The 19862-nt window shown below is 37.3% G+C and overlaps 1 protein-coding gene across 3 annotated transcripts; it reads right to left on the bottom strand.

Moving 5' to 3' along the window:
• Positions 1–1441: 1441 nt before the first annotated feature.
• Positions 1442–15638, bottom strand: LOC147851096 (phospholipid--sterol O-acyltransferase-like). Of its 3 annotated transcripts, XR_015531589.1 has the most exons (16): positions 15330–15638; positions 14643–14778; positions 14407–14551; positions 10986–11155; positions 10798–10874; positions 8664–8889; positions 8359–8530; positions 5445–5544; positions 4705–4802; positions 4079–4130; positions 3193–3264; positions 2572–2740; positions 2368–2472; positions 1904–1949; positions 1718–1802; positions 1592–1639 (listed from the first exon to the last, which is right to left on the bottom strand). XR_015531589.1 is itself a non-coding variant. In XM_087335508.1 (15 exons), exons 1-15 carry the CDS (start codon positions 15567–15569, stop codon positions 1558–1560), a joined length of 1929 nt encoding a protein of 642 aa, XP_087191634.1. In that variant the 5' UTR covers positions 15570–15637; the 3' UTR covers positions 1442–1557. The 3 variants fall into 3 exon arrangements, 2 of the variants coding, with proteins under 2 accessions (XP_087191634.1, XP_087191635.1); XM_087335508.1 differs by lacking the exon at positions 1904–1949 and having other exon boundaries at positions 1442–1639; positions 15330–15637; XM_087335509.1 differs by lacking the exon at positions 1904–1949 and having other exon boundaries at positions 1442–1639; positions 8676–8889; positions 15330–15637.
• Between the last annotated feature and the right edge of the window lie 4224 nt (positions 15639–19862).

Here is a 19862-nt window from a genome sequence, read left to right as displayed (position 1 = left end):
GGTGTGCTATTACACCAAGTTCATTTCATTTTTAACACTCAAAGAGAAGTTTCAATTACTAAAACAAGAAGAGTGTGTAAATCCTTCATACGACGAAGTAATGAGAGAAAGTAAGACATTACGAAGATAGTAAGGAATGTATCCTTTTGGTTACTTGCAATATTATTCCTTCTCCCCAGTATCCTCTCTGTTTATTCTGAATCTTTATCAGTCATGCAAGAAAGACTCTTCTTGTCAATAAGTAAACAATTGATTAAGCTTGGTTGAAGTGATCAATGCTTGTAGGTATGGAAATTTCAGACCATCTACATTTCAGAAGTAGGTGGAAAACCCACAAAATTTTCAATGTTGTTAAAGGCAACAAGATTTGTTTATGCATCCAAACTAATAGCAAATTTGTTCAGTATCACAATTTCCACTTAAACATGAAATATCCAATTTCGTCCTACAATTATTGATGATTTAGGGTTTGCCTATGAATGACATATTTAGAAATTTAATGTGTACATTCTAGCATACCATGAAACAAAAGGGAGTTCATTAATCCAAAAGATGTTGGATCAAATACTTGCAGTCAGTCTGCTATTATGTTCAGGATTTAGGGTTTGCGAAAATTATTGTGTGAAGCTCAATTGACATAGAAAGTGATCATAAGCAATGAATTCAAGGCTCTTAACCTCGTAAAATTGCATATTGGTCATGACTTCAGTTAGAATGGCTGTCAAAAACATTAAAATCCCAATTGGATGGTAAGTCTTTAAATATTCACATCCACAACAAAAATTGAGGTTGTATAATTGGGACCATCATTATATGTCACACATGCACTTCAACATTTAACTGCCAAATTCACATCAATGCATTTACTTGCATTGAAAAATAGATCAATGGTAAATCCTTAAATTCTATCTCAATTAAGCAAACTGTATCTCCCGAATTCACATCAATACATTTACTTTCATGAAACAAAATTAACATACTTGGCCCTAAACCTTATCTCGACTACTTATGCATAAATTATTTTTTTGATGTACTGAATCCAAAATTAATGTGATACCCTATAACAACCTATTGCAACAAGTTATTCATTATTCTCCTTGTCCTACTACTAATGTCATTCTCATGTATGTTCTTACTTGCATGTTTGTTATCCATGTAAACAATATGTTAAAACATAAATATACATTTCTTGGGGGATTGAATCTTTAGTCTTTATTGGTAATCATCCATGGTTCTAGCAAAACAAAACAATGTGAATGTAGCCATTTAATATGTATGTGTACAAAATGAGAAGGCTTTTTGCTGCATTAGTAATTTACGTAATGAATGTACTCAATGCTCATAAATATCAATGAGATTAATTTCACAATGACATATCATACAAAGAATTGAACTAATAATTTATTGCTGCATTAGTAATTTAAATAATGAGTGTACTCAATGCTCATAAATATCAATGAGATATTAATGTCACAATGACATATCATACAAAGAATTGAACTAGCGTTACAATGCATACTCGGATGAGTAATGAACAAAACAATTATATATATACAACTAGAGATAATGTTGGAATATATTCTCTGAGGAAGCCCGTAAACGGCAGCTCTGGCCCAGATGGACATCACCAAACACATATCTGTAACATTGAGGTAATGTAAATATGAATATAAATAATCAAAAGTAATGTAAATATGACCCCCTTGGACATACAAACCTGTATTCACATCTGTCAGGCATGCCACATCGCGCCTTTGAATAATCCCAGAAACAGTCTTCATCTCGGATGGGTTCACGTTTTACTGTTTAAAGCGTGCCATTTTAGCTCAAATAGCTTCATCATTTTCATGTGCATTGCATATTTTCGTGAATGAAACCACTTCCCAAGCTTATATAGGTTTACCTAAGAAAGATGACTAAAAACCACCTTCCAACTGTAAATAGGTTATCTATGAGCAAAAAGCACTGCAGGTATTAACGTTATTGAGTCTATGATAATCACATCAAGGCAACATCAGAACTACCCCTACAGAAATCAACATCTTTGCCACCAGCGCATTCACCACATAGAGAGGCACATCCGCCTCTATCAGCAATATGACATCTTTGACACATAGGACCAACAACTCTCCCAAAACATAATGGATTATTAGCTTTCTGAGGATAATTGCACATGCTAGCTTCCTAGTTGGTATTTGGGCTCACCAAATTGGCCATATCCCACTTGTGGGTTGCTTTTGGTTGTATTGCGGCAGTTCATCTTGATGATTCTAAAGGCTCATCATGACTTTCTATTCTACTATATTACATTACATTACATTTATTTTCATTAGAGATCAAGTGGGCTTGTGCAGAAGAAAAACAAACCTTTCGAGACAAAATGTCGTTTTGCTTCAGGATGATATCCATGTGATGTCTCTAACCATAACTCACGAAGTAGAACAGGAAATCTAACAATATTCCTGTGGTCAACTGCATACCATTTTTATTATACATGTGCACACAAGAATATTTTATCATTTCTCTAAATATTTTACACGTTCATTTCAATGAATAGAATGGGAAACACACCTTTATCGATCTCCCATACAGCAGTACGCTTGCCAGGTATACTTTCACCATCTTCATAGAATGTTACATATTTCACATTGTTATCACGTGTCATATTTGGAATTATATCTTTGCCATTCCGATGTTCCGAATTATAAGATACTTGCACATCAGATACGCTGTATGCATGCTGTAGCCACATAATGAATTGTCAAGTAGATTGTGTAAGACAGCATCGACATCATGATAGATGTAACAAAAGCAGACCAGATGATCCAGCAAGCAGTAATATACAAGTCTTATTTTAGTTATTTGTATTATATATATAATATAATCTTGTTGATAGTCAAGAAATTTCCAACTTGTTTGACATATTAGTAAATCATGGATTTTCAGAGGGGTTTTCAATGTAACCATGAATATCAGCTTATTGGAAATCTTATTTAACCTCATGAATTTCCACAGGGATTTTCAATGTAACAGCGACTGTCAGTTTATTGGAAATCCTATTTTACTTTTTATAATCACCCAAAATTGGATAGAAGCTCGCATAAAAGAAGCAACCACCCAAGGTTATGGAAATTCTTTGTACTGTACCCTGCAAATATAATCTAAACATATTGTTTTAACCTTTGCACGTACTTGTGGGGTTCGAGTTATATTGACCGAAGATCCAAGCCATGTTTTGCACCAAGAAAGAGAATGATATGGTACCTGACGTATGAGAAAGGAAGTTTCTAGTATACTCCCAAATAATGTCACAAATACAGAAAACATAGAACAATGCGCGCGATAGCATTTATAATCCTTATTTAGAGAAAATATACCTTGTATTCCATACAAAACGCATCTTATTTCAAAGAAACTCTTTAATCAAGACAATAACATATCGTAAGGATGAACTTAACTCTTTACTAGTGATCTCTATAAAAAGAAAGCAAATAAAGTCCAAAATTAATTGTTACTAGTGATTTGTTGTTTATTCTAGATCAAAGTAGAGTATCCTACAGTTATGATGGGCAATGATGGCTTTTATCATTTTGATATAGGAGCTCATGGAAATACAGTAAATGGTATCCCAAGATCGTAGCCATTTTGACCAATATAGGAAATGAACAATGTTCCCCAAGGTCATGGCAATACAGTAAATGGTATCCTTGGGTGATGATGCAGTAACAAGCCAATAAAACCAAAGCATAAAATCAAATCTTCCTCAAGGAGGCCATGGCATAAAGCTAAGATGGATGCATGTGTGTAAATGTGCCCAATCCATTTAAAGGCTGACCAATACCCCACTAACAATCTGGAGGACAACCATGATTAGTATGGGAAAGCCCTTTGCCTCTAAAACAGTGCCCAAATTAGTGGTTCTTGCAATCTAGCAGGATTTCGCTTGTTAGTAAGAGGTGATGTGAATAGAGAAATGAAAGTATAATGTGGAATGGATTACAAACATTCACCTTACAGAAAATCAATCATCTTGTTTAGTTCAGTTCAGTCATAGTAAATCAAATAGAGAGGATTATACCGTCCCATCTCCACCACTAGCACTCGGATTTCCCGATACCGTTGCACCAGACCTGGAAAACCATTCACTATTACTATCATTTTGTGTGTTTACATGAACATACTTCGAAATGACGTTATAATAAAATTATTGGACATGAAGGATAGTATAGCATTATTATATTGTATTTGCTATCTTCTACAATAAAAGTCCATAGGAAATCCCTTTATATGCATGCTAGCCAACAATTTCCCAGCTAGAGTTTCACATCATCAATAAATGTCAAGCCTTATCAATATATTTGGCAAGCTGAACATGCATATTCTTTTCATTTGAGGTCATCGCATTCATTGAAATTTAGGAATAAATTATAATCGTTTATTAACAATATTCAAAGTATTAGCTAGAGCCTCACATCATCAGTAAATGCATGTGCAAACTGCAGGTCTTCAACATACTTAGAGATCAAAGCATTTTCATTTAATTTGAGGTCAAAGCATTAAATTGAAATTTAGAGATCAGTTATAATCTTTTATTGATAAGGTTCACTTCATATGATTATGTTTACCAATAAGACAATTGGCAGTTGTAACAACTGTAACAGTCTTTAGTGGAAAATTCATGCAATGGTAACATCTCATCCTAACCTTGATTGAAGAACTCCTCCTCCATTCTCATAAATCACATCTGTCAAAATCCAACTGTCTGGGTATGGTTTACCGCTAAGAGCATAGTGATATCCAACCTGTGGCATTCAAACTGTTCATTAAGTTTTAAACATATAATGAGACTAGAAAACACGGAGACATACATCAAACGACTATTGTTATTTATGTCATACACACAGTAAACTTTTCTCACTGTTATAGGCACAGGGCTTCAAATTTCCCTTTTCAGTTTACATGTTACAACTATCCATTTTTCCTATTTGATTACCCATGATAATGAGACTCATTTAATCCTCTTTTCTTATGATATTTCCTTCTCTGCATTCTATGTACACCTTATTCCTCTTTCCAGCCAAAAACAAACACCATTTTTTTCAGCATTGACATTTTTCATAATTTTTTTGCAAAGAAGAACCACCATGAAGTTAGTTGTTGGCATTGACTACCATTCCCACACAAACGATTCAAAACCTTCACAGGTTGAGCCAAATTGGCAGACTAAAACATACACAAAAGTAATATCTCACTTCTTTCAGGATGAGTATTTCTAATGTCTCAATTTCGCAGGCAATTTCACGAATCAATAAACTACACATTGTAAGATGTCAATAACACATGATCTGCACACAGAAGTCAGCTAGAACCATACATTCCACCTACTCATAAGGTAAGATGATTGAAACTTTCTCAATTTAATTAACCATAAGATGAAAGATAACCTCTGTCTTCATATCAATTCCATAAATGCAAAATATACTCTTCAGCTGAGGACGTTCCCACGGCGTCAAAGGATTTAAAACTGGATCACCTAGCAAGTACCTGGAAAAAAAGTAAATAAACTGGAACTGGATTGTATTACACCACACCAAAAGCTTTAATGTACTCAAGTGGGCAAGTGTTCACACTCATCTAGTCATATGTTGCAATATCATTGCGCTTCACTAGATAGATTATTGGCACTGACAGATGCAAACCATTGCCAAATTCAAACATCTACCAGAGAAACTTGGATATATATACTAAGAAAGAAGCATAATCCACTCCAACAGCTTACGGAGTTAAACATGGACTCAACAAAAGCCGAGAAATTCCCTTGAATCTCAAGTAATAGTAGAAAACATAATGAAAGGCAAGTGGCCATGAGATATACTCATTTTTAATATATGATTATAAATCTGAATATCTGCCAACCAGCACAGCATTTGAATTGAAAATATGAAAATGACAAGTTTGGTTACGATGAAATATGTAGAGAAGTAGTGGAGAACGCATTCCCTCATTCAGTGAGTGCTTATCCTTAAACAATCAAAATGCAGTAATAACTAGTTTTCAAGACTAAATCTGTTCCTACCTAGAGATCCCTCAATTTGTTATAGAAGACTTCATGATGAGATAAACGTCAAGACTCGCTGTAAAACACCTGGCTTCTCTGATCTCGTGCATGCATGCTTAAAAAAGGTTCTGCAACAACTAGTGCAAGGTTTTATAATGAAGCTTTTGGTACAGAGCTTAAATTTTCGAATTGGATATGTGATACAAATTCAGAAACCTATTTTTATTAAATTTTTAGGATTTGTCTGAAATTTGAATATATAAAATTGTCGTGAGTAATTACTAAATGTAAACTTTATATAGGTTAACCAGGCTGTTTATTAACTGCACAAATTCCATGTGGTTGATTCCAAGGTAATTGGCATGTCTGTCATCGTACTGAAAGAAAGAAAGAAAGATATATTAATGTCTTTTAAGAGGCCAAAATGGCCTATAAGACCAAATAAGAGATTACATCTTGAGTGTTGTCTCGTCTTTGAGAACAAATCAAAATAAAATAAATACTACACAGTAAATATAAAAGTAAATAAGATGAAAAGAGAAGAAACAAGGGAATCTGGTTTTTGGCACATGTGAGATTCTCAAGTTAGGTATATTGTAGCTTTTGTCTTCGAAAGATCTCTAGCATAGGTCAATCCAGAATGGAAATGTCTCCGACGCGAGGGAAGCACCTACAATGGCGGGAGATAATGGCTTTTATCTGTCGATGACAAGGGTGTCGAGGGCGTGGTCCATGGGGGCGGGACCTACGTGCACGGCAAATTGCTATTGCACGATCAATTGTAACCCCTTTGTTATGTCCTGGCCTGGAGCCCATTTGTGTATCCCGTGATGGACTTGTAGGATTAGTAGGAGTGATGGGGCTAAAGAAAGTTGTGATTGTTCTTTGTGGATGAGCTTGTGTGGCTGTATTCTTCAACAACTTTTCCCGATGTCTCTTGAGCTCTAGCAAGAAAGTCCTAGGCATCATTGGTCCTCATATTCCATTACCTTGCATAGTGGGTCAAAGCCTTGTTTAAAGAGGCAATGGTATCTCCCTCTGATTTCATAAAAGACACTACAATGACAAACATAGTGTTCCTCAGATTCCACTCCTTGATGATACAATTGGCACATTCTCTCTTCTAGAGGTAGTCGTGTATATCTGCCTACCTCAATCTGTAGCTGATGTGATGCAGTTCTTAGCTGCCCTATCACACTACACAGCGCATAGGATAGATGTATGTCCATATAAGGTGGCCTGATGATGAATCTGTCCTCCGATGTATGTAAGAAGTGTGTCTTATAGTGGGCCATCTTTGTACAAAGTGGTATTTTGGGGCTGATCCATGTTATCTTGTTTTCCAAGTTAATAATATAAGTTCGGATCACTCTATTCTTTTCCACTTTGGTCATATTTAGGTGGGGACAGTCCACTGAGAGGAGCAAATGAACCATTATGACCAGTATCACTACAGAAGGCAAACACAAAAAAGAGGCCAGAACACCTTCAAGCTACAAAGAAAGCCTGTCTTCTTTCCTTTAATATCCTACAAGAATCAGTGGAAACGTCCCACTCACTCATCGTAGTATGATGCAACTCACACAAAATAACAGAGAATAGCTCTAACATCGCCTATCGGTCACCACCAAGTCATCACCTGGAAACATGTCCACCGTGCATGAGGAAAATACAGAAACTCTAAGCATGAAGACGGGGTAAATCCCCTCTGCAACTATGGAACATGGTCATCACACATGCAACAATAAGGATCCCTCCAGATCTAACAGCCCATCTACCACAAGAAATCCGACAAGTACTGTCTACCACTGAAAATAAATAACTTCAAGACTTGAAAAGACCAATGTCTACAACTTTCCACACATATTTTGTTCGCTGTTTGGTAGCTACATTTTCAGAATCTTTTGCCTCCATTGAAGGCTACCACTATTGATATACCATTAGAGGTGAAAGAGTACTTTTCGTCTAGATACCAAATGGTACACTCAAGTTCTACCTGGTTTCTATCATTCCGCCCAAGTTCTGAGACAATCTTCAATGCTTCTGTATAACTGCCTTCACTCACGTAACGTTTGTGAATTCTTTTCCTGCTGCCCTAGTATTATTCTTTGAACAGTGTTTGGTCAAAAGTCCACAGTAGTATACATTACTGCTATTCACAGAAAATAGTTTTCCTTATCCCAAAAATAGGTGTTTAATTTTCACAAGTAGTGATCATTTTACATTTTATGCCAATTCCCACATGGATTTTTCCATTTAATAAAAGCAATAAGAAGAAACTATATGTAAGAGACACATACTTCTCCAATTGATAATGAGCTTGTTTACTATCCACATCATGATCACCAATAGCACGAAAGAATGTGCCATCTGCTACCTCACGAGCAGAAAAAGACCACTGGGTTGTCTGACAGCAATCTATATTGGTAAAGGGCTCCGAAAGCGGCACATCATTTGGGAATGTGTTGGCACCTTCCCATAAAAGTCAATGGGAGAAATAATGGCATTAGAATTAGAATTTAATATGTCACTTGCGACATTATAAAAGAAGTGAATCAGAAGCATCCAGCATCCAATAACTAAAAGTAGAACTGCAACAGCTCACTTGAATGCTCACCCAGATTTTCAGGAACTTCCACTTTCACAACATCTACTGGCCACCCAGATGAAGCAACAGAATATTCCTCCTCGTCACATACAAAAGCTGACTCATCTTTATCATACTTACCCAAAAACCTGGTACCATATTTATTTTTAGCATCACAACGCCTTGAAAAAGGAAGCATCCAAATAGAGGAACTGAAGGAGTTGCACATAAGACGTGCTGTTCCCTGTAAAACAACAATTTAACTGCAATTTTTTTCATGCCCAACTTGTCAATGCTTAAATAGCAGAACAAAATGAAAGAAGCAAGATTCTATTCTAAGTTATTTCCTAGGAGATTATATATACACATAGCAAATGAAACAAAATGCTATTTAAAAAAGAAAAAAAATGATATTCCATCATTGACTAGTAAATGTTGTTCAATCGTTGACTAATAAATGTTATTCAATCATTAACTAATAAGTGTTATTCGATCATCGAATAGACCCCATTAGCCAGCTGCTTGAAAACAACGACCTAGTTCTATCTCTCAGGAGAAGTGTGGTCATAGACTATAGTGGAAAGAAACCAGCAGGAAACAGGTTGTTTTCAGGTTTATAGGCTCTAGAAGGCATTTGTTCATAGAGATGCATGTCCAGATAATATGGTGAGTGGATCGACAAGTTCTGCAGCTGGTATGTGTATGTCAATGCAAAATGTCAGAAGCATACGCTGGTTATCCTCGAATTAGATGATGATGTCCTGAGAAATAATAGTGATAAACTTTCAACAAATAAATTTGAAGCTCTAGATGGTAGATCTCAAACTGCTACACTACTACCAAGAACTAGAGATGATTCAGTCTCCCAACCAAAATATATCAAGCAAACCCTCAAAACGTTCAGATTGGTGGAGCACAAGGTATGCTAAGTGAACCCACAACTGACAATAGATGAGGAGAATCTCCCTAGAAGATCATATTATTGACAACCATTAGAAGCTTACAGTAGATGTGAAGCATTTAGCATATACAATCCAGAAACTTGAATCTGTTCTTTGTGTAATCAAAGCAAAGACATTAGATGGTTGGGTAGTGCGTGATCACCTGTTTGAAGGGTACTACAGATTTTGACAAAATGCTAGACCAGCAACTGGAATGTAATTTGAAAAAATTTGGGGTTGAAATAACCAATGCAAGGAATTTGACTCGATAGGAGGGCAACGCATTTTGCAGCAATGAGGTCAATCAATGTGGAAGGCGCACATGGATATGCGGGCCTTGCCCCGATAGGACTTAAAAATCTTCTCCATCAATAGAGAGGCAGTCTGTATCAGTTACTGATGTTTCTCAACTACACAAAGAGAAGAACCCTTCATCGTGATACCTGCACACACATTAATATGGGGAAGAGGCTGATGTGACTGTAGCTCATTTCTTTTTCCATAACAACAATTCTTTCAATGTTTGCCCATTATCATTATCGATTTTCTCATTCCTCTCAAGTTCTTCCTTATTAAGTTTCCATCTTCCTCTTTCTTGATAATTTTCTTTTATTTGAATGTTATAGGAATTTGAAGATGATCTAAGGCCTTGCGCCTACCATATTTCTGATCCAAGGAGAGAAACCTGGGCACATCCCTCTGAGACATCCATGAGGATATATACAAAAGATTTAATCTTAGGCATCTAAATGGTTGGACCCAAAGCTCATAAATATTCATTCAATAAATGAGGTTACTCTTTCATTAGAAAGTGGTTAAGATATTTAAATCAGCAAGCACTAATACAAAACAGAAATGGCATCTATACAGAAACAGACATAAACCAAATGCATGAGAAAAGTGTCAAACTTTCCATCATATATAAATTTTTTGGTGCATGCAAAAACCATATTCCTTAGCATCAAAGCTACATCAAGGCATAACAAATGAGAACACTTCACAGTTACAATAAAATCAAGCGCTAGAGGGAGAACGAACGAGATGTCTTAATATGAGTGAAAGTCAGAAACAGAGTATACAACTTGAAAGGGCTATATATCGTGATGCTAAATAACAATTAGCAAGAAAAGAAAAAAACAAGTGAAATGGAAATTATTATGTTAGAACTATATAAGAAGATTATTACTCAGTATTCATAAATGGCATGTCACCTCCGAAATTGGCAGCCCAAATGTTAGACCAGACAATGTGGCTTTGATGGATTCCACAGCTCCTAGCAATGGTGCTCCTAGATCCCCAAAACGTAAAAGGAGAAGCAGAGGCATAAGTAGATTTTGTAAGATCTTAGTTATCCTAAATCAATGATTAGAGAATAACATTCACAGTGAGAAACACTGACCAACCGCAAAATAAGTATGTATATGATCATCGAGCCACTGTTGATATTGTTTTGGGGCAATCTCAAGCTTCAACCATTCCAAGAAGTAACGAAAAACATTGTTCCCCAGAGAGTGAGCAAATACAAGGGAAGGACCGCCTCGGCGTTTTAATGCTAGTTCAAATGTTTGTCTGTCATGAATACAAAGAGGAAATGGGGGGAAGTCATGTGTAAAGCAAAAGTGTGCTTCTATGTTCTCAATAAAACAATATTCAAGCTGTATCAGTGAAAGAGTAGAGATCAAATTTCAAGCTCAATGCCCCACTATCTATTGAATGTACACCCAAGTAAAAGTATCCTAAGCCAGAATCAAGTGTTCTCCTTAAGTTGTTAAAAGCAACCTCTAGTTTGTTATTGATGTCAATTTCCTCGATCCCTCAATGCTAGAATATCCTCATTATAAATAACATAGCTGCCACTCACTTAAGGATTGACAGTAATTAAGTGGACCAAATCCTCTTGACAATGGGAATAGTTCCAAATAAATCGACCCTTGTCACAAATGGCATCCACAAGGTTATGCAAAATGATAAAGCCTGTGGAATAAATATTCAAATTACATTTTTAAGGCTTCAATCTATAACTTTAAACATCAGACTCTTCGAGCATTGTTGATAATAGTGAAGAGAAAATGAGGTTCCAGACAGGCCACATCAGGCTTCTCCAGTGGATCTTCTGAACTAGCTGTACAGGTGATGGGCTATTTGGTCCTGTTACGTCTGATATGTGCTGCATTCTACCACAGAGAACACCGATTGTTCATGGTGTCTAAGATCATCTGTTTAATATTCTTGTTGTTCACGTCCAAAACCATTTTTGTGCTTGTTGACAGATGCATTCCTACTCGGAGCAGTCCTCACTATTGTCCCATTGTTGCCGACTGGTGACCTGTCGCACATCCGCCATGCATTTGCTGATGAAGTTATTAGTGGGTCCTTTCCATTTGTAATCCAGGGGTCAGTCAGAGCATTTGTTTTCTGATATACCTGACCTTGTGGCAATGATGGCATATATGGGGTGGAGGAGAGCTCGGTTCAGCTTCTTGGTGTGGCTCTGAACCACCAGACAGATCCTGCCATGCATTTTCTGATGACGTTAGTGCAGGTTCTTTCCATTTGTAATCCAGCGGTCAGTCAGAGCATTTGTTTCTGATATACCTCATCTTGTGGCAATGATGGCATATAAGGGGTGGAGGAGAGCTCAGGTCAGGCTTCCTGGTATGGCTCTGAACTACTAGACAGATCCATACGAGCTGCTCCCAGTGGTTGTATAGTAGGTAAGTGTCTGGGTGGGATGAGGCTCAGAAAGGAGTGCTGCAATGACCAGGAGATGTGACCGGGGTTCGTTATTCTTTGGGGGAATTGAGCCAATGCTGAAGAGAATTACCCTGGTGCAGTGAGTAGCAGTAGCTGGCCTCATGGCCATATCCACAATCCTGATCACACTCGTCTTTATCATTGTGGTGAGCAGGTCAGTTGTTAACACGAAAATGGTGATGCTCATTGCGGGTGTACTTCTAGTCTATGTCACAGTACAGGTGGCAATTATCCATTCATAGTCTTGGACCCTTGGTTCAACTTGCAGTAGTCACAATCAATGTTGCATTATTGTTGGTGGTCACCATGATCATAGATGCAGATGGTATCAGGGTAAAAGTGTTTCTGTTTGGGGCTCTCACTGGGGTGGTCAGGATAGGTAAAAGTTTTTATCAGGAGGCTCCAGGCACTGAATGTTGGTTGTGGTTTTGGCCAACAAGTTATATTTACAGCATTTGATTTGGTACTAGATGTCAATCGTTTTTTCTTTGGAAGAGATCTTCTGGAGGAACATCTGCAGGAAGTCAGTGCAGAAGGCAATCTGAGATGCATCCCAGCATAAACATTGAAACATATGGTTCGCCTCAGTTCTTATTTGACCACCCAAGATTCCCCAGCAATCATCCCCATGGCCATAGAGGACCAATTGCCATGTGGCGAGGAAGGCAGAGAGATGAGCTTTGGCATCATCCTCATCCTTGTCTCAATACTCGGGGTAGGAATGCCAGATGGCACCTTCCTCAAAACAGGAGCAAGGAAAAAAAGTGCTGGAATTTAGCGGCAATGGAAGGATGGGATTAACCATGGTAGCATTTCTCATCCTATATGTTACCCACATTAATAATGCTCTGTTTGTCGGGCGCCACGGTCTGATCAAACCAGAATAATGAGTTGAAGGACAAAAAGTAATTGGTCCTCTGAGGGGATGGTGATGATCATCAGTCAGGGAATCATCAGTGGTAAGATAGGAGCATGGGAGGTATCCAGGCTTTGACCAAAGTGCATCTCTTGGAGAAGTGTGTGCGTGGTGGTTGGTGACATAAGAGTCACCACAATTGAACAACATTCAGTACGCTTGTATGCTACCATAGGCGTAGCTCATCATGATTGCCATGTGCTATTTGTGGGTTTGTAAGCGAGATCATCGACCATTGGAAACTACTACGACTACATCTCTTCTGCAGGGAGCAGAAGTTAGACTAGTATCCACCTTATTCTGAGGGGGCCAGCACCGAGCAACCTTACTTGACACATGCACAAGAAGTATGATCATTTCCTGGCAGCTAACCACACAAACAGGTGGCCATGGATTTCCTTGGAGATGTTTGATGCTTCCTGGGGCTTCCTTGGCTTCTGCGAAGCCACCAGATGAATTGCCAGATAGATAGATTATCCGGACGCTGCTGTTGCTCCATGGCAAGACAGGCGCAACTCACTCTATGGGATAATTTCCTCCTCTAGAGCCTCATAGCATGTCGAGAAAGGGGCCTACTGGACTCCTCCCACCGAAAACTGCCCGCCCTCCCTTGGAGGCACCCAACCGTCTCCAAAACACAGGTGAGTCTTACGGATCACGAACTACGGATCGGTGGAAAAGGGATCCGGTCAACACTTACAAAACTTGATTATCATAAGTTAAGATTGAAATTATTGTTGGGGAGAGAGCCTGAGCATGGTATAGTAGCAGCCAATTTGGAGGATCATTACATTTTATGTAGCCAGGAATGGTGTGAAGAGGAGATCATGCATCCATCATCTTGCATGTATCTTCATTCTTATTTCTTAAGTAGCTCATGAATGAGCCTCACAACCAACATTTTGCTTTTATGATGATGATTTGATGTTCTAAATAGAGGCTAATTCTACTCATTCCAAAAGTGCCCCTTTCCTATCATTTTATGTTCCTAACCTATGGTTACAGTTCATTACATGATCCCTTTTACCATATCGTACTTCCACAAACCAACCCAGTTACCAAGTCCCAAAAGTCAAAGTATTCCATGACTGACCTTAAACAAAAATATAATATATTTGCAATAATATTCAAATGCATTTTGAAGGCTTACTTCAATCTGTAAAAATAAAGATCCCTCTCCTCAAGCATTGGTCCAGACAGTCTCCAATCATAAGGTGCAGCAATTATTGCATCAGCTTCAATGCCAAACTCAACACACCAGTTAACCCATTCTCTCCAAACTGATGACAATGGGCCTAAAAACAGCCAGGATACAATTACTTCTTGCCCCAATATTCTTTCACAAAGGCATTTTTGCATAGTGGAAGAAAAACACTACAAAGCAACCTGTGATATACCCTGGATCAAGCTCTGTTATAGCAGCAAGACCGGAGTCAGGACGAGATTTGCATTCAGGATGATCTGTTTGATTGTGAGGTTCCAATAGCATGCACTTGAGCCAGCAATTAGGAACAGATATTACCTGAAAATAGGACAAGGTAATGAGATATCAGGTCAATGACCCAATTTTGCAAACAGAACTAAGAATTTAATAGTAATATCCATCAAAATATGAGCTAAGTTTTATAAAATGCTACAATATTAGCCCAGTATTTCTATATTTCGAGGGTTTCTTATGATATAAAGCCACCCAATAATCAATATTTATTGAATCCTTGCAGTTCCTTCTTTTTAACCCTAGGATATAAGCCAAAGCACATGAACCCCTAGGATCAACCTAGAAGTTGTAGATAGGCAAGACAACGCAAGAAAACAACATACATTTTCGGTACCAAGCCTAGAAATGCAAAAGAAAAACGTAAATTTTCTGCATCAAGCCAGAAAATACAAAAAGAGACCAGATACATTTATATACAATGCAGAAAAAAGCCAATATAACTCTTTAGAAGTATGAATTCAGACAATGCAACAAGAAACCAACATAGTATAATCAAATTTCAAAAGAGGAAAGTAGAGTCAATCCATACAATACAACATAGCATAATCAAATGCAAGAAAGACAATCCAACATACCTTTCTAGTATCGAGCCACACAGGATCGAGGGGTCTGAAATCTAGAGGAGAGAACGGGCAATCCAACAAGGCCCAAGCTCTCAACCTTGTACTCGCCAAGCCAGGGATTATAACACCCGAAAGCTTAGCATTGTGATGTGCCCATTGTTTTGAATCCACTCCTGCTCCTCTAACAAACGAACAACCACAGCAGTAACCAATGTAAAAGAACAACACACAGATAAAGCTCCTCCATCCCATGGTTACCAATACGGCTATGGATGATGATGATGATGATGATGAGGATAGGAGAATATATATGCTTTTTGAGTCTTTGATCCGAGATCCCCAATACTTGATGCTCTTTTTTTCTTTCTTTCTTTTCGTAAATGTATATTTGTTATTAAACCCCCAACTCTCTCTCTCAGAGCTTGCCTGTGTACCTACCTAATACTCTGCTAATTTCGTTATATTCACGGCTATGGATGGTGATGGTGATGGTGATGATGATGATAGGAGAATCGATCTAGAATATATGCTTTTTGAGTCTTTGATCCGAGATCCCAATACTTAATGCTCTTTTTTTGGATGGTGATGGTGATGGTGATGATGATGATAGGAGAATCGATCTAGAATATATGCTTTTTGAGTCTTTGATCCGAGATCCCAATACTTAATGCTCTTTTTTTCTTTCTTTCTTTTCGTAAATGTATATGTACGACAGTGATTAGTCAGCGTATACTCTCCATTATTAATCGTGGTTGTCTCCTGCCATGAATGATCTGGTTGATAAGTCTAGCCACATCTTAGTTTATCTATTCGGACATATCGTGAGTGAATCGATCGCACCCTATATGACACGGTTTACTACCTTGATGATACTTCACGCTTTTGTGTTTTATCGTCCAATGAATTTCTAAGTTGTATAGTGAGTGAGTCGACTCCATCCCATGCCCATATATATATTATGGCTTAGTTATCTTGTCAATAGTTCGTGTCATTGTGGTTATTGTCCACGAACGTTTCATATGGTGGGTGAATGCATTAAATCAACCAAATCTCAGTGCATATTGTTGTACGTAATTGTCTTGATGATAAATTGGCGAATATTGAGCTTCATTCGTCAACAATGTCATCTACATTGCGGTTTACTATCTCGACATTCAATCTTCGATGTTGTGGATTCATGCTTATTGGTAAGTTGATACATTCTTGTATACAAACCTATTTTATGTAATAAATACAAGCATTTGTATTCTAATTTGTAAAATCATAATTAAATGTAAAGTTATCATTGCATGTTGTAGTCTTTACCATGGTGATGATTATGTGCGATGTCAAGTGAATTGACCAAGTCGTGAGTACTATGTTTTAGGATTCGGGCAATAGTTCATTTCCCAAGTGGAGTTGATAAATTGATCAAGTATACTGCTAATTATCTCAATGATGTGTTCGTTATATGATAAGTTGACCATATATTGTACATCACTACCCACACAAAAATTTGGTGTGATCAATGATCATCTCTGCAAATGTCGTAATTTGTTTCCTTATGATGGTTTGGTGTGTAAGTGACATCAATGAGTTGATCGAGTCTCATATGTTGTGATTATGACGAGTGAACTTGGTATTGAGGTGATGGTTTTTAATGGCAAGTGAGCTTGCAAATTGGCCAACTCATCTATGTTATGGTTAATTGACTCAATGATGGTTTTGTATGATATATATTAACAATTTTGGTCGAAGACAAAGAAGACAATGTTGCCCATCGATATTTCCATGACATTAGATTTATGAAGAGCGGGGCACATGAGTTATTGCAAGAGGATGTACTAAAAAAACTCATTTCGTGTTGTAAGAGCATATGATACAATATGAAATCCCACTATGATATTAAACATTTCTCAAGTGTTCCACTATCATATGTTTCTCAGCATTAGGCTTGTGAATATGTTATTTTTATGAAATAAGAGGGAAATAACATTGTCCCACACGAGTCCATCCAACCCACCACCTAGTTCACCTCCTTATCCATATTCACTTCAATCATTCTAAGTACATCCAATATTTGTCCATGAAATCACTTCCATGCTCATTCTTCAGACACTACCCACTCAAAGTCGTTGAATTTTTCATACAAAATCATCATAAGTTTCTGTCCATGACATTAGGGTTTGATGAAAAGAAAAGGAAGAATATGATATTTGGTCACAAGGTATTACAAGCCATATCAATGATGAGCAAAGAATAAGAGATTAAGGAGAATAATAGGTTAAGGGTGCTTAACCACACCAACCACCCCCCAGCAACAAAAGGACATGAGACAAACATAAATACTATCGGTGTCGCATACCACTGAATATTACCTTATGTTGACCCTAATTGTTGAAATAACATCTCATTATATTGTAATGAAGAGGATAGTTTGTCCCTTTTATATAGCTAGACACCTAAAGCTCACAAACCACTACATGTTCCCACATGTCATAGGTCCTTATGGGTTTGTCTCATCATGATGTTAGAGATTATTTCTAATGCAACCATAATAATAAGGAATTAGATTGTAGATAGTAAAGAGTAATAGAAAGAACGAAGGGTGTTGATGTTGAACACGGGTATCTAACGATGTATTCATGTTGTACCTCTTGGACAAACTAGACTAGAACATATTTGTAATTATGTCAAAGGGCAATTTCCCTAGTTCAGTTAATATAAAACTAAACTTGTTACCTAGTTTTAGATGTTGATTGCCACCATTCTTTTGTAGCTTTGAGTTTAAATAATACAACGACATTTCGTGCCTCTATGTCTCCCTCTCACACATTCTAATTTGATCTTGATTTTGTACTCTAGTTAAGTTGTATTTGTTGCTCAATCTGTTCTACTCGTTGATCTTGTTTACACCAACTTGTTGTTCTTCAACCTATAATGTTGTTTTGTATTCCGCATTGACGGCCTCAGTTTCCAATAGTTGATCCACCTTACCACCCCCGAGCGAAGGGATCGAGATGAACCCAAGCCTTGAACGATGTCCTATACCATTGCCATGGCATCAAGTTGTACCTAGTACTAGTGCGCACTGGCCACAAGAGTTTATTCACAACAAGGTCACAATGTCAACACAGTCAAATAATGTGTAAAATGAGGATAGTTAGACCTCATGTTTATATCTAAACATAAGGTCCCTAGGCAAGTTCACACATGGTCCTTAAGGGGGTTGTCTCAATCCTTATGATTAAAGTGATCCCCCTTCTTTACACTCTCTATTAACCCTCAAATTTTTATCCTCATGTGTAGAATACTAAACTACAAACTACCACAACATAAATTATGGTTATGCATGTTACACATAAGATAACTTGTTTCCTAGCCATCTTACCCTTAACCCATTAAAATTAGCTATCGAATTGGTTCGTAAGGTTAAGCCTATAAAATAATGTAAGGCCTAATATGGACCCATAACCTCTACATATGCTCCCCCTTTGGTCCCATTGGTCATATTTGATATCTAAGGACAACAATAACTAGTAAGAATATTTATGTTTTATAATTTTGGGAGTATTATAGGGTATGTCTGATATCAATTATACTCATTTTATCTAGAACTACAATTAATTATCTTCATAACCTTGAAAGCCATACTTGAAATACAGTTATTAACATGATCTAATACAAAGAACGGTTATCTATTCAACTCTTGGGTTATGTAGAATTATTTGTAAAACAACATTAACCAAGCAAGTCTTTAAGACATGGGCCACAACCTCATGCCGCAAATGACAACATCATGCAAGTTTGTGACTCGAAGAAACCAATAAAATATTGGACTTGCATAATGGTGGGAATTTCTAAAGTTCTTGTTATGACATGTAAAGGCAATGTTCTCACATTGTGCTTTAGCATGTATTGTCTTGGTCGTCAAAAGAAAAAAGAGATCAGAGAACATGTCACAACTTATAATATGTGTTTCTTAAGGATTGATTTAAATTGTCGGGTAATTGAAATTGAAATGTCACATATATTGTTTTGGGTCAAGTATTGTCCTAAAGATTTGTCTGCCTGCAATTAGCAATCAATGTTGTCAAATAATGTGCAATAGATTTGAATGAGGAAAAAACACTAACAACCTTGCATGCAACATAATCTACTTGCATCATGATAAACAACTTCATTTGGATTTCATTACGCACTGAACAATCACCCTTTGTGAACCTATAACTCATGATGTCTTATTGGTTTGAGACACATGGTGAGGCTCACACTGAACGTGCCCAATGGGACAATTGAAATCGGTAAAAAGGGAAATGAGTTGTGCTTGCAATGCATTTTGCGAGCTTTAAATGTGTTTAGAATCAAACTCAACTTCCCGTGAGTGGGAACACACTCTAGGATACTCAAGTGTGTAAACACCCCACCTCCTTGTACAATAATGTGTGTCTCATTGAAGTTAATGTCATATGACACATATTCTTAAGTAGTTACGACACGACCTCTTTCCTAATAGGCGGTACTAGTGAGAGAACTTAGAGAGAAGGTGACGACATAAGCACCTTC

The sequence above is a fragment of the Azolla caroliniana genome, unplaced genomic scaffold (genome assembly GCF_043228905.1).
Source record: "Azolla caroliniana isolate FFs.n. ecotype wild unplaced genomic scaffold, voAzoCaro1.0.p SCAF_20, whole genome shotgun sequence".
NCBI classification, from domain to species: domain Eukaryota; kingdom Viridiplantae; phylum Streptophyta; class Polypodiopsida; order Salviniales; family Salviniaceae; genus Azolla; species Azolla caroliniana.
Note: the sequence above shows the minus strand (reverse complement) of the source record. Positions and strands in the feature narration are given on the sequence as shown.

Excerpts from the sequence above, each read along its gene's own strand:
- LOC147851096 (XM_087335508.1), bottom strand. The coding sequence starts at position 15,569 with ATGGGATGGAGGAGCTTTATCTGTGTGTTGTTCTTTTACATTGGTTAC. Across the intron at positions 11,156-14,406 it reads CTTTATTTTTACAGATTGAA|ACAAACATTTGAACTAGCAT; the intron begins GTAAGCCTTCAA and ends TATTCATGACAG. Across the intron at positions 1,803-2,367 it reads ACGACATTTTGTCTCGAAAG|TAAAACGTGAACCCATCCGA; the intron begins GTTTGTTTTTCT and ends CGCTTTAAACAG.